We start from the raw sequence: 13,844 nt of genomic DNA, 5'->3' as shown, positions 1-13,844 counted from the left end.
GCAGGGAGGTTGGAGCAGATGATCTCTAAGGTCTCTTCCAGCCTAAGCCATTCCATGATTCTATGTCCCTGCAGTGGGCTTGGACAAGATGACCTTTAAAGGTCCCCTCCAACCCCAAACCTTCTACGCTGTGTAGAAACCACCCCAGGTATTGCCCCGTGGCCTGTGCTGCCTGGAGTCGTTGGAGCAGAGCTGGGACTGCAGTGGAGAAGGATGATCCCTGCTGGCTTTTCACAGCCACCTCCTTGTGTCCCTTCCAGGTTTAAGACCGAGGTGAACTACGACACCCTGGAGGTGCGGGATGGGCGCTCCTACTCCTCGCCGCTCATCGGTGTCTATGACGGGACTCAGGTGCCTCAGTTCCTCATCAGCACCAGCAACTACCTCTACCTCCTCTTCACCACTGACAAAAGCCACTCTGACATCGGCTTTCAGATCAGATATGAAAGTAAGTGCAGGTTGCCCATGGCACCTGGGGGCTCTCCAGCAGCACAGTGGACTCAGAGCCCCTTTGGACCTCCTCTTCCCCCCCGTGGCAGCGGCAGGAGAAGGTGAAGCTGCTGCAAGTGGAGTTGCAGCTTCTGCTTCTTGACCATCCTGAGTGTTTAGAGCACTCAGGAACGTTGCTGATGTGAGGAGGCAGAGCTGAGCTCCTCTGCAGGTTCCAGCCTCTTTCTCTGGGGATAATCCAGAAGGATGGAGGATGCCTTTTTACCAGGAGTCCCATGGAAAAGACAAGGGGTGATAGGGAGGTTCCCCTTGGGCTCCAGAGGAAAGTGTTTCCCCATGAGAACAGTCAGAGGTTGGAATCATCTCCCAAGGGAAGCAATGGAGTTCCCTGCACTGGGCAGGTTGAAGACTCAGCTTGCCAGGCTGCTGGGCCAGCTTACTTCAACTCCATTGTCACTTAGAGAGCTTGGAGCAGATGGTGCTTGGGGTCCCTTCCAAGCTGGAATTCCATGAGTCTGTCACTTTGGGACATGGTTTAGTGCAGGACTTGATCTCCTGGGCTGCAGCAAGAGCAGTGTGGGCACAGGACAAGGGAGGGGATTCTGCCCCTTGGCTCTGCTCTCCTCACACCCCACCTGCAGCCCTGGGGGCAGTTCTGGAGCCCCCAGCACAAGCAGGACATGGAAGTGTTGGAGCCAGTGCAGAAGAGGCCACCAAGATGCTGAGAGGGCTGCAGCAGCTCTGCTCTGAGCACAGGCTGAGAGAGTTGGGGCTCTGCAGCCTGGAGAGGAGAAGGCTTGGAGGAGAGCTTGGGGTGGCCTTGCAGGATCTGAAGGGGGCTCCAGGAGGGCTGGGGAGGGACTATTGACAAGGTCTGGTAATGAGAGGAGGAGGAGGAATGGGTTTGAAGTGGCAGAGGGGAAATTGAAAGTGGATGTTAGGAAGAAGTTGTTTGCAGTGAGGGTGGGGAGACACTGGCACAGGTTGAGGGTGGGGAGACACTGGCACAGGTTGAGGGTGGGGAGACCCTGGCACAGGTTGAGGGTGGTGAGACACTGGCACAGGTTGGGGGTGGTGAGACATTGGCACAGGTTTCCCAGGGAGGTTGGGGAGCACAGAAGCACCCAATGTGATCAAAGATCACATTGGGTGCTTCTGTGCTCCCCAACCTCCCTGGAGTTGTTCAGGACCAGGCTGGATGAGTCCTTGAGCAACCTGTTCTAGTGGGAGCTGTCCCTGCCTATGTCAGGGGAGTTGGAACTGCCTGAGCTTTGAGGTCCCTTCCAACCTAAACCATTCCATGACCTTAAGAGATCTTTTCCAACCTTAGTTACCCTCCAGTTCCATGCCTTGGAGCTGCCAGGAGGAGCTGAGCTGTCCCCTGGGCTGCTGACAGCAGGCTGCTGTGACAGGAGTGGGTTTCTTTGCTGCAGCTGTGAAGCTCCAATCAGATCACTGCTTGGATCCAGGGATCCCAGTCAACGGCCAGCGCCACGGCAATGATTTCTACGTGGGAGCCTTGGTGACCTTCAGCTGTGACTCAGGTTACACCTTGAGTGACAATGAAGCCTTGGAGTGTGAGCCAAACTTCCAGTGGAGCAGACCCCTGCCCAGCTGTGAGGGTAAGGAGACCTGCTGCAAAACACCACCAAACTGGGAGGCTTGGCTGAGGAACAGCTGAAGGCTGTGAGGCCATCCAGAGAGCCCTGGGCAGACTGAGAGCTGGGATGGCAGAGCAGGCAGTGAGGGGGATTAGGAACTGGTTACAAGATAGAGGTGAAAGAGTGGGGATGAATGGTGCCAGGGCCAGCTGGAGAGCTGGAACCAGTGGAGTGCCCCAGGGATCAGTGCTGGGTGCAGTCCTGTTCAGCATCTTCATCAATGCCATTGCTGAGGGCACAGAGAGGCAGAGTCTGCTCAGCAGGTTTGCTGCTGACACCAAACTGGGAGGCTTGGCTGAGGCAGCTGCAGGCTGTGCTGCCATGCAGAGAGCCCTGGGCAGAGCTGGGCACAGAGGAAGCAAATGAGGTCCAACAAGGCTGAGTGCAGAGTCCTGCACCTGGGGAGGGATAATAAACTGCAGCAGTCCAGGCTGGGAGGTGACTGCTGCAGAGCAGCCCCAAGGAGAGGGAGCTGGCAGTGCTGGGGGAGAGCATCCATGGCACAGCAATGTGCCCTGGGGGCCAAGAGGCCAGTGGGGTCCTGGGGGGCATTGAGCAGAGTGTGTCCAGCAGATCAAGGGAGGTTCTCCTGCCCCTCTGCTCTGCCTTGCTGAGACCTCATCTTGAGCACTGCCTTCAGTTTTGGGCTTCCCAGTTTCAGAGGGACAGGGATCTGCTGGAGAGAGTCCAAGGGAGGGCTGTGAGGATGATGAGGGGACTGGAGCACTGCCTGATGAGGAGAGGCTGAGGGCCCTGGGGCTGCTTAGTCTGGAGAAGAGAAGACTGAGAGGGGATTGAATCAATGTCTGTAACTCTCTGAGGGCTGGGGGTGAGGAGGTGGGGACAGGCTCTGCTCACTGCTCCCTGGGATAGGACAAGGAGCAGTGAGTGGAAGCAGCAGCAAAAGAGGTTCTGCCTCAACACAAGGGGGAACTTCTTGGCTGGAAGGGTCCCAGAGCCCTGGCACAGGCTGCCCAGAGAGGTTGTGGAGTCTCCTTCTCTGGAGCCTTTCCAGGCCTGTCTGGATGTGTTCCTGTGTGCCCTGAGCTAGACTGTGTGGTGCTGCTGTGGCAGGGGGTTGGACTGGATGAGCTCTTTGGGTCCCTTCTAACTCCTACCATCCTGTGAGCCTGTGAAAAAGCCAAGCAGCAGTTGTGAAGGTCACAGTGGCCTTTGGCTGTGTATCTGGAATGGGTTGCCCGTGGAGGTTGTGTTCACTCCCTCTGAGGCACCTTAAACATCAATGCTGCAGCCTGGGAACCTGGATGATACAGCACAGACAGGGAAGGAACTCTTGACACTGAGGGTGGGGAGACACTGGCACAGGCTGCCCAGGGAGGTTGTGGATGCTTTCTTCCTGGAGGTGTTCAAGACCAGGCTGGATGAGGCTTTGAGCAGCCTGAGCTGGTGGGAGGTCTCCCTGCCCATGGCAAGGGGTTGGAACTGGATGAGCTTTAAGCTCCCTTCCAACCCTTGGATGAGGCCCTTGAAGTAACCTGAGCTGGTGGGAGGTCTCCCTGCCCATGGCAAGGGGTTGGAACTGGATGAGCTTTGAGCTCCCTTCCAACCCAGCCCATGCTGTGGTTCTGTTTGGTGTGGTTTTGGTGGGCAGGGCTTTGTCTGGCTGCTCAGGAGGGCTGCTGATGGAGTCTGCATCCCTCAAGCCTGTGTTCTTCTCGTTGCAGCATTGTGTGGAGGCTACATTCGTGGTTCCAGTGGTACCATCCTCTCCCCAGGCTTCCCTGATTTCTATCCCAATAACTTGAACTGCACATGGACAATAGAAACATCACATGGCAAAGGTGAGAAGCCTTCAGCACGGGGCTGGTTTAGAGGTGGGCTGGAGGCCAGTGGCCAGTGGGGAGACAAGTGCTGCTGGTGATGGTGGCTACCCACGTGTGAGTCTGTTTGCCATCTCTCAACACTCAGGCATTGTCTCTGGGCAAGGTGCAGAGGGGTCTGGTGTCACATCTCTGGATCCTTCCCAAGGGGAGAGAACTAAAAGGTGGTCCCCCAGCAGCCCCTGCAGAGCTGAGAGCCCCTGCCAGGTGGGATCTTTGCTTTCAGACCTTCCTGGCAGTACACTCTGCAGAGTTCACTGGTGCTGAGATGGGTAGGGTGTCACAGGCCTGGAGCACAGCCCTGTGAGGAGAGGCTGAGGGAGCTGGGGGGGTGCAGCCTGCAGCAGAGGAGGCTCAGGGCAGAGCTCATTGCTGTCTGCAGCTGCCTGCAGGGAGGCTGTAGCCAGGTGGGGTTGGGCTCTGCTGCCAGGCAAGCAGCACCAGAACAAGGGGACACAGCCTCAAGCTGTGCCAGGGCAGGTTCAGGCTGGATGTTGTTAGGAAGTTGTTGTCAGAGAGAGTGATTGGCATTGGAATGGGCTGCCCAGGGAGGTGGTGGAGTGGCTGTGGCTGGAGGTGTTTTGTCCAAGCCTGGCTGGGGCACTTAGTGCCATGGTGTGGTTGGTTGGGCAGGTCTGGGTGCTAGGTTGGGCTGGCTGAGCTTGGAGCTCTCTTCCAACCTTGGTTCTCTGATTCTCCTTTTCTCTTTCCCACACCCACTTTTTGGTGCTGCTGTCCCAACCTGGGAAGTCTCCCAGCAGCCAGAGAACAGAACCTGGGGCTTGTGCCTCCCAGCTCACCAGCCTGTGCCTTGGCCCAGGCAGAGATCATCTCCATCATAAAAGCTGATCTCAAGTTGCTCATTCCCAGATCTTTATGAACATCTCAGACGTGGCCCAGCCCACGAGGCCCCTAACTCAGACAAGTTGCTTGCTGTAGTCATTATCTTTATGTGGCTGCAGACACTGATTTACTTTATGGACTCCCAAGCTCTACAGTTTGGCTTTAAAAGCTGCTCCATTCTCAAAGTGTTCAAACGTTTTAAGGAGGGACTGTGCTTTTTTTCATCTGAGAACCTGCAGAGTGATTCCTTTTGCCCTATGGTTTGTTTTGTTGTGTCTCTTAAAGAGAATAGGAAAGGAAGGGGAATGGGGTGGGGGGGGAATAATAATACTAAACCCCAAGCCTTTGGGTTTGCAGAGACATTTTGTGCCATGGGTGAGTTTCAGAGCAGAGCAAAGGTTTAATGGGAGTCACAAATCCTTTCCAAGCACTTGGGGCCATGGTGGAGTTGGGTTGCTGGTTGGACTGGATGATCCTAGAAGGCTTTTCCAGCCTCAGTGCTCCTGTGGCTCTCTCCTGTGAGTGGATGTGTCCATGGGTCTCAGCCTGCCTTTCCCTGCCCTCTGGGCTGCTGGCACTGGGCAGCTCAGGGGGAGGAGAGGAGGCTGTGGGACAGAGCAGTGCTGTGTGAAGGCTGCTGGCTGTGGGCAGCCTGCTCTAGGGTAGGGTGTCCCTGCCCGTGGTATGGGGGGGTGGAACTGGCTGATGCTTGTGGTCCCTTCCAGCCCTGACTGATTCTGGGACTCTTTCCCCTTCCCTGCAGGTGTCTTCTTCACCTTTCATACCTTCCACCTGGAGAATGGCCACGACTACCTCCTCATCACAGAGAACAGCAGCTTTGCCCAGCCCCTCAAGCAGCTGACAGGCTCCAGGCTCCCTGCCCCACTCAGTGCAGGCCTCTTTGGGAACTTCTCTGCTCAGATTCGCTTCATCTCAGACTTCTCCATGTCCTATGAGGGCTTCAACATCACCTTCTCAGGTAACAGCAGGGCTGGGCAGAGACTTCCTTCCTTCCCTTCCCACTTGTCTGAAAGTCCAGCACAGAGCCACAGAGATGCTGAAGGGAATGGAACAGCTCTGTTAGGAGCAGAGCCTGAGGGAGCTGGGGCTGTGCTGCTGGGAGAGGAGGAGGCTGAGAGGTGACCTCAGCAATGGTTATCAATGTGTGCAGGTGAGTGGCAGGAGGCTGCAGCCAGGCTCTGCTGGGGGATGCCAGTGCCAGGCCAAGGGCCAATGGTGGCAGCTGAGGCAGAGGAAGTTTAATTTAACCATGAGGAGGATTTTTCTCCCTGTGAGGGTGCCAGAGCCCTGGCACAGGCTGCCCAGGGGGGCTGTGGAGTCTCCCTCTGGAGATATTCAAACCCCACCTGGCTGTGTTGCTGTGTGATCTGCTCTGGGTGCTCCTGCTCTGGCAGGGGAGGGTTGGACTGGCTGAGCTTTGGAGGTCCCTTCCAGCCCCTGACACTCTGTGATGCTGTGAAACCTTGGGAGCAGTTTTCTGTTGATGCAGTTGTTCACTGGTGGTGCCCTCTTGTCACCCGTGGTCACTCCTCTTGTCACCCCAGTAAATTACTGTGGCATTCAACCACAGTGTGGCCCATAAAGTCTTCTCCTTGTGGTCCCCTTATCACCAGCTGTAGCAATTTTGTCTGCCTTCAGCCCCAGCAGATGACAGGACTGAACCCACTGGAGTTAAATCCCACTGCAGACAACTTTGCTCTCTCTCCCTCCTCCCCTGATCATCTTTTCTGCTCCATCCATGGGCAGAGTTTCACCTTCTTGGGCTCTGCTGTCCCTCTTCCCTCCAGCTGCCTTCCTTCTCTGCTCAGTAGAGGAGGAACTCTGCAGTAGCTGCAGCATTTGCAGCCTGGCACAGATGGGATCCTTTGGAAGATGGCTCTGAGCAATCTGGACTTCTTGGATGAGGAGCAAGGCAGAGCAGGTCACTCCTCTTGGCCATCTGGTCTCTCTTTTTATGTTTTCCTTTGGTCTGTTGCTCCACTTGGATTCTGATCCAGTGTTCCAGCCTCTGCAGCTGGCTCCAGCCTGCCTTAGGTGCAGCACAGGCCTGCTGTAGCCCATGCCAGCTTTTCATGAGCCTCCTGGCATTCTGGGGAGCTGGGGACAGTGTTTTGTCTTGCTGGGCTGCCTCTAATTGCCCTGCTGTAGTGGCAGAGAAATCCAGACCTGCTGGAGCTGAGAGGGCATCCAGGGATGCAGGGTTTTGCTGACAGCAGCAGGTTGCCTCTGGTGCTAACTTGTTTTAAGTGGCTCTGGAGCCTTTTCTCCTGCCTTGGAGAAAGGGAAGCAGTTGTGGTTTTGGCTTCCTTTGGGTAGGTATGGACAGAGAGAGTCACAGGAGGGTAGGGATTGGAAGAGACCTCAGGAGATCATCCTAGTCCCAACCCCCCCTGCTCCAGCAGGGGCACCCACAGCAGCTTGCCCAGGATGACAATGGCCAGGGGGGATTGGAAGCTCTGCAGAGAAGGACACTCTGGACAGGGCTGGGTGCCAGGTTGGACTGGATGAGCCTGGAGGTCTCTTCCAACCTGCTTGATTCTATGAACCTCATTTTTTCCCTCATGTCCAACCTAAACCTCCCCTGGCACAATTTCAGTCGTCCTCCATCTGCTTCCCAGGGCTCTCTAGCTCACAGGCTCTAAAAAAAGCCTTCTGTGGAGGGATGGATTTCTCCAGAGCCTCTGCTGCCCACTCAGGGATACCCACAGCAGCTTGCCCAGGATCACAGTGGCATGGGGGGGGGGGTTGGGAGCTCTCCACAACTTCCCTGGGCAGACTGCTCCAAGCCTCCAGCACCCTCACACCAAACAAGTTTCTCCTCCTGTTCAAGTGGAACCTCCTGGGTCCCAGTTTGTGCCCATTGCCCCTTGTCCTGTTGCTGGGCACCACGGAGAAGAGCCCAGCCCCATCCTCTTGCCTCCCTCACTTTATCTCTTGCTGAGCACTGCTCAGATCTCCTCTGGGGCTGCTCTTCTCCAGGCTCTCAGCCTTTGCTCCTCACAGAGGATGCTCCAGACCCCTCAGCACCTTTATGGCCCTCCCATGGACTCTCTCCAGTAGCTCCCTGTCCCTCTCACTCTGGGATGCTGCTCAGACTTTGGGCTCCTCAGCTCTGTTATTTTCTCAGCAAATAACCCATCAAAGAGATTTCCTTCATCACATTCTGTGGTCAGAGACAGACTTCTGGCTCCAAGCCATCCTGCTAACATGACCTTTTGTTTAGCAGCAGCTTAAATGTTCTCTTCCATCCCCCAAGCAAGATGCCTTCTTCACTCACTGTCAGGATGAGTGATGGAGAGGCAGCAGGAATCCCATCCGGATCAATCAGTCTGTGTTTGGCTACTCCAGAGAGGGGGTGACAGATTGCCACTGTGCTGTGTCACCCCACTCATGGCACTGCCCCTGCTTGGCTGACCACAGTGGGCAGAAAATGAGCCCCCTTGGAGTCTGAGTTGGTCTGTAGGCTGGTCTGAGTTTACTCTGCTCTCCTCAGACCCTACCTGGAGCACTGTGTGCAGTTCTGGAGCCTCCAACGCAAGAAGGGCATGGAATGGGCTTCATCCAGCCTGGTCCTGAACACCTACAGGGAGGTTGTGGAGCACAGAAGCACCCAATGTGATCAAAGATCACATTGGGTGCTTCTGTGCTCCACAACCTCCCTGGGAAACCTGTGCCAGGGTCTCACCACCCTCACCCTGTGCCAGTCTCTCACCACCGTCAACCTGTGCCAGTGTCTCACCACCCTCACTGCAAAGAACTCTAACATCCACTTTCCATCTCCCCTCTGCCACTTCAAACCCATTCCTCCTCCTCCTCTCATTACCAGACCTTGTCAATAGTCCCTCCCCAGCCCTCCTGGAGCCCCCTTCAGATCCTGCAAGGCCACTCCAAGCTCTCCTCCAAGCCTTCTCTTCTCCAGGCTGCAGAGCCTCAACTCTCTCAGCCTGTGCTCAGAGCAGAGCTGCTGCAGCCCTCTCAGCATCTTGGTGGCCTCCTCTGCACTGGCTCCAACACTTCCATGTCCTGCTTGTGCTGGGGGCTCCAGAACTGCCCCCAGGGCTGCAGGTGGGGTGTGAGGAGAGCAGAACCAAGGGGCAGAATCCCCTCCCTTGCCCTGTAGCCCCCTTCAGATCCTGCAAGGCCACTCCAAGCTCTCCTCCAAGCCTTCTCTTCTGCAGGCTGCAGAGCCCCAACTCTCTCAGCCTGTCCTCACAGCAGAGCTGCTGCAGCCCTCTCAGCATCCTTGTGGCCTCCTCTGCACTGCCTCCAACACTTCCATGTCCTTCTCCTGTTGGAAGCTCCAGAACTGTTCTGATTCCTTTGTTGGTTTGCTTTTCTTTTCCCCCTTGTAGAATACGATTTGGAGCCCTGTGATGAGCCAGAGGTGCCAGCCTACAGCATCAGGAAGGGGCTGCAGTTTGGTGTGGGAGATGTCCTCACCTTCTCCTGCTTCCCAGGCTACAGGCTGGAGGGAGCCTCCCGCATCACCTGCCTCGGGGGGAGACGACGTGTGTGGAGTTCGCCTCTGCCAAGGTGTGTTGGTAGGTGGTCATGTGCTTTCATTTTGCTTGGTTGGTGACACTGTGCTGGACTGGTGTGGTGGGCAGGCAGGTGTGGGTGGCATCCCCTCTCCCCCCAGGATAGTATCCTTCAGCTGGCAGGAGCCGTTGGAGCAGGGATGGGGGAAGAAGGGAACCGGGAAGTGAGCTTCTGGCACTGGATGTTAGGACAAGGATCTTTGCAGTGAGGGTGGGGAGACACTGGCACAGGTTGCCCAGGAGGTGCTTTACAGTGAAGGTGTAGAGACAGTGGCACAGGTTGAGGGTGGGGAGACACTGGCACAGGTTGCCCAGGAAGGGCTTTGCAGTGAAGGTGGAGAGACAGTGGCACAGGTTGCCCAGGGAGGGCTTTGCAGTGAGGATGGGGGGACACTGGCACAGGTTGAGGGTGGGGAGACACTGGCACAGGTTGAGGGTGGGGAGACACTGGCACAAGTTGCCCAGGAAGGGCTTTGCAGTGAGGGTGAGGAGACACTGGCACAGGGTGCCCAGGAGGGGCTTTACAGTGAGGGTGGGGAGACATTGGCACAGGTTGAGGGTGGGGAGACACTGGCACAGGTTTCCCAGGGAGATTGTGGAGCACAGAAGCACCCAATGTGATCTTTGATCACATTGGGTGCTTCTGTGCTCCACAACCTCCCTGGAGGTGTTCAGGACCAGGCTGGATGAATCCTTGAGCAACCTGTTCTGGTGGGAGCTATCCCTGCCTAAGGCAGAGGGTTGGAACTGGCTGAGCTTTGAGGTCCCTTCCAACCTAAACCATTCTGTGACCCCCTGCTGCTGGCAGCCTTCTGGGGGAAAAGATTAGTTCTGGAAAGGTCCTGCTCAGATAAACCCCCAGGGAAGATGCTGCTGCTCCTCTTCTTCACTGTTAGGAGCAGGTTGTGCTTTTATCATCAGGCTGCTGGAACACTGCAACAGGTTGCCCAGGGAGGTAGCTGAGGCTCCATGCCTGGAGGTATTCAAAGTCAGGCTGGATAAGATACAGCTGTGTGTGGGGGCAGGAGGGGTGGGCTGAAGGGATGGGGAGCCCCCTCCCAGGCTGGGCTGTTGGATGGACACCACCTTGGGGTGTTGTCTGCTTAAGGAGAGGCATAGGATGAGCTTTGGTTTAGAAAATGGGGAGATTCAGACTGGATGTTAGGAAGAAGCTCTTCAGTGTGAGGGTGGTGAGAGCCTGGAAGGGGTTGCCCAGGCAGGTGGTGGAAGCCTGATCCCTGGAGGTGTCTAAGGCCAGGCTGGATGAGGCTGTGGGCAGCCTGCTCTAGTGTGAGGTGTCCCTGCCCATGGCAGGGAGGTTGGAACTGGCTGCTCCTTGTGGTGCCTTCCAACCCTGACTGATTCTATAACATCTTCCTGAGCTGAGTCCCAAGATGGCATCTGATTGCTCCAGTGCTGTGACTCAGTTTCCCTGCCCATGCAAGGGAGAGGGTTTTAGTCTCTCTTGTGAGGCACCTGAGGTTTCATGGTGCTAAAAGTGCTGTTCAGGGCTGTTTGGTTCACTGGCTGCACTTGGACAGAGTCCTTGGATGTGTCAGCAGCTGGGTGTAGGAAGGAGTGAGCATCAGTGGCTGTTTGGAGGCCTCACCTGCATGTGTTGAGTGCCTGGAGTCTGTCTGTGGTTATTGAAACCTGCTTTTGTGTCTTCACACAGCTGAATGTGGTTCATCTGTAACTGGGACCCAAGGTGTTTTGCTGTCCCCCAACTACCCACTCAACTACAACAACAACCATGAGTGCATCTACTCCATCCAGACCCAGCCAGGAAAGGGGATCCAGCTGAAAGCCAGGACCTTTGAACTGGAGGCAGGAGATGTTCTCAAGGTAATTCCTCTGTCTCTAGCAACAAATCTCTGCCATGCTGCTGAAGAGAGCAGGGCCTCAAAGGGGAGTGATGATCCAAAGTGGTGATGGAGTTAGCTGAGTCTGATGATGATCCAAAGTGGTGATGGAGTTAGCTGAGTCTAACAGTGATCCAAAGTGGTGATGGAGTTAGCTGAGCCTAACAGTGATCCAAAGTGGTGATGGAGTTAGCTGAGCCTGACAATGATCCAAAGTGGTGATGGAGTTGGCTGGGCCTGACAATGATCCAAAGTGGTGATGGAGTTAACTGAGCCTGACAATGATCCAAAGTGGTGATGGAGTTAGCTGAGCCTAACCTCTGGAAAATGCCCCCCAGACCCCACAGTGCCAGCATCTGGCAAGGGCTAGGGCTGTGCTGCCCACCAGGTCACACACAGAAACATCCATGTTGGCAAAGCCCCTCAGGACCACCAACCTATAACCTTACTCCACAAGATCCACCTTAAACCATGTCCCCAAGCACCACAGCCAAACCAGCCTTAAGCACCTCCAGGCTGGGTGACTCCAGCACCTCCCTGGGCAGCTCATTCCAGTCCCTGATCACTCCCTCCATGGAAAACTCATTCCTAATGTCCAAGATGAATGGCCAAGGACTTCAGTGCCATGCTTCATCTCTGGAAGAGACTCATCCTAGGGCTGCTGGTGACCACTCATCTCTGCTGTGTCCTTCACTGTGGCACTGATGAGACAGCAGCTAAATTCCCCTGAGCCAGACCGAGCCTCAGGCAGGGCAGCTGAGCTTCAGCCTTGTCTGTGTGCATCAGCTCCAAGGTGACAGCAGGACACTAACCTGATGCCTCTGTGCAGTGATAGCTTCTAGCCCAGGGTGTGACCAGGATGTGTCACCTCTCAGCCTTAGTGTGCTGTGGTTAAAGCCACGTTAGGTAAGTTGGTGGAGCCAGCAGCTCTGAACTTCAGCAGCCCACAGCAGAGCCTGCAGCAGCTCCAGGGCAGCAGGGAATGTCCTGCCAGCTTCAGCCTGCCTGCTGCTTTGAGGCTTGAGTCTGCAGGGGAGCAAAGCCTGCATCCCTTGAAGATGTCCTTGCTGTGGCACTGCTCCTCCTGCTGTGAAGTGTTCCCCGGGGTCTGTTGGGCTGTCAGCAGTTCTTCCTAGGCAGCTGGACTGCAGCTCTTGCCAGGATCTGAAGGGGGTTGGGGAGGGACTACTGACAAGGTCTTGTCTTGACAGGAGGAGGAGGAATGGGTTTGAACTGGCAGAGGGGAGATTGAAACTGGATGTTAGGAAGCAGTTCTGTGCAGTGAGGGTGGTGAGACACTGGCACAGGTTGCCCAGGGAGGTTGTGGAGCACAGAAGCACCCAATGTGATCAAAGATCACATTGGGTGCTTCTGTGCTCCACAGCCTCCCTGGAGGTGTTCAGGACCAGGTTGGATGAGGCCTTGAGCAACCTGTTCTAGTGGGAGGTGTCCCTGCCTGTGGCAGGGGGTTGGAACTGGCTGAGCTTTCAGGTTCCTTCCAACCTAACCCATTCTATGACTGGGGGAGTTGAGCATCTCCCTTCTGGAGAGGAGTGGGTGCCAAGTGGAGGGGGCCAAGCTCTTTGTGGTGGTCCACAGCAATAAGCCAAGGAGCAACAGCTACAAACTGGAGCAGAGAAGGTTTCACCTCAGCATGAGGAGAGTTTCTTTACAGTGAGGCTGACAGAGCCCTGGAGAGGCTGCCCAGAGAGGTTGTGGAGTCTCCTTCTCTGGAGGCTTTCCAAACCTGCCTGGATGCATTCCTGTGCAAACTACCCTGAGTGATGCTGCTTGGCAGGGAGGGTTGGACTGGATGAGCTCTGCAGCCATCCAACCTCTAAGGGTCTGTGATTCTGTGGGAGGAGAAGGACACAGATCTTGTGAATCCTGCTCCTTGGGTGGGGTCTAGAATGGCTGAGGTTGGAAGAGGCCTTAGAGATCATCTGTTCCAACCCCCCCTGCCATGGGCAAGGATACCTCCCACCAGCCCAGCTTGCTCAGAGCCTCATCCAACCTTGCCTTAAACACCTCCAGGGATGAGGACTCCACCTCCCACCCTGGGCAACCTGTTCCAGAGCCTCCCCACCCTTGTACTGAAGAGCTTCTCCCTAAGATCCAGTCCAAACCTACTCTCCTTCAGCTTCCAACCATTCCCCCCTTGGCCTATATCTCCTCATTTCAGCCTCTTAGCTGGGATGACTCTACTGGCTTCTAAGGAACTCTGCCTCTCTGACCTCGTGGATGATTTCATGCCTGAGGGAGCAAATAAACTGGACCTCTGTGCTTAGTTTTGGTGCATGTCTCTTGTCCCTGCCAGGTCTACGATGGCAGCAACAGCTCCGCTCGCCTGCTGGGCTCCTTCAGCCGCGCCGAGATGCTGGCAGCCAGCATCAACAGCACCTCCAGCAGCATGTGGCTGGAGTTCATCACCGACCCTGAGAACACCTCCAAAGGCTTTGAGCTGCAGTTTTCCAGTGAGTGTGCTGCTGGGAGGGGGTTGCTCTCGTAGCTGCAGGACCAGAGGGAACCCATCCTGGCCATTGAGACCTCGGAGTCTAAAGCAGAAGTGGGCTGGGGGAGGAGATGATGCTGCCAGCAAACTTGCCCTGCTGGGACTTAGGCAGTGGT

General features: G+C 55.8%; 1 protein-coding gene across 1 annotated transcript in view; it reads left to right on the top strand.

The window, feature by feature from the left end:
- Positions 1–13,844, top strand: part of CSMD2 (CUB and Sushi multiple domains 2) — a 439,963-nt gene that overhangs the window by 305,354 nt on the left and 120,765 nt on the right. The window contains exons 18-24 of the mRNA XM_064172682.1: positions 261–448; positions 1,884–2,072; positions 3,797–3,913; positions 5,559–5,774; positions 9,169–9,357; positions 11,030–11,199; positions 13,534–13,690. Coding sequence (XP_064028752.1) covers positions 261–448; positions 1,884–2,072; positions 3,797–3,913; positions 5,559–5,774; positions 9,169–9,357; positions 11,030–11,199; positions 13,534–13,690 — 1,226 coding nt within the window. The remainder of the gene's footprint in view (positions 1–260; positions 449–1,883; positions 2,073–3,796; positions 3,914–5,558; positions 5,775–9,168; positions 9,358–11,029; positions 11,200–13,533; positions 13,691–13,844) is intronic.

This window comes from Pogoniulus pusillus, chromosome 37 (genome assembly GCF_015220805.1).
Source record: "Pogoniulus pusillus isolate bPogPus1 chromosome 37, bPogPus1.pri, whole genome shotgun sequence".
NCBI lineage: Eukaryota > Metazoa > Chordata > Aves > Piciformes > Lybiidae > Pogoniulus > Pogoniulus pusillus.
Note: the sequence above shows the minus strand (reverse complement) of the source record. Positions and strands in the feature narration are given on the sequence as shown.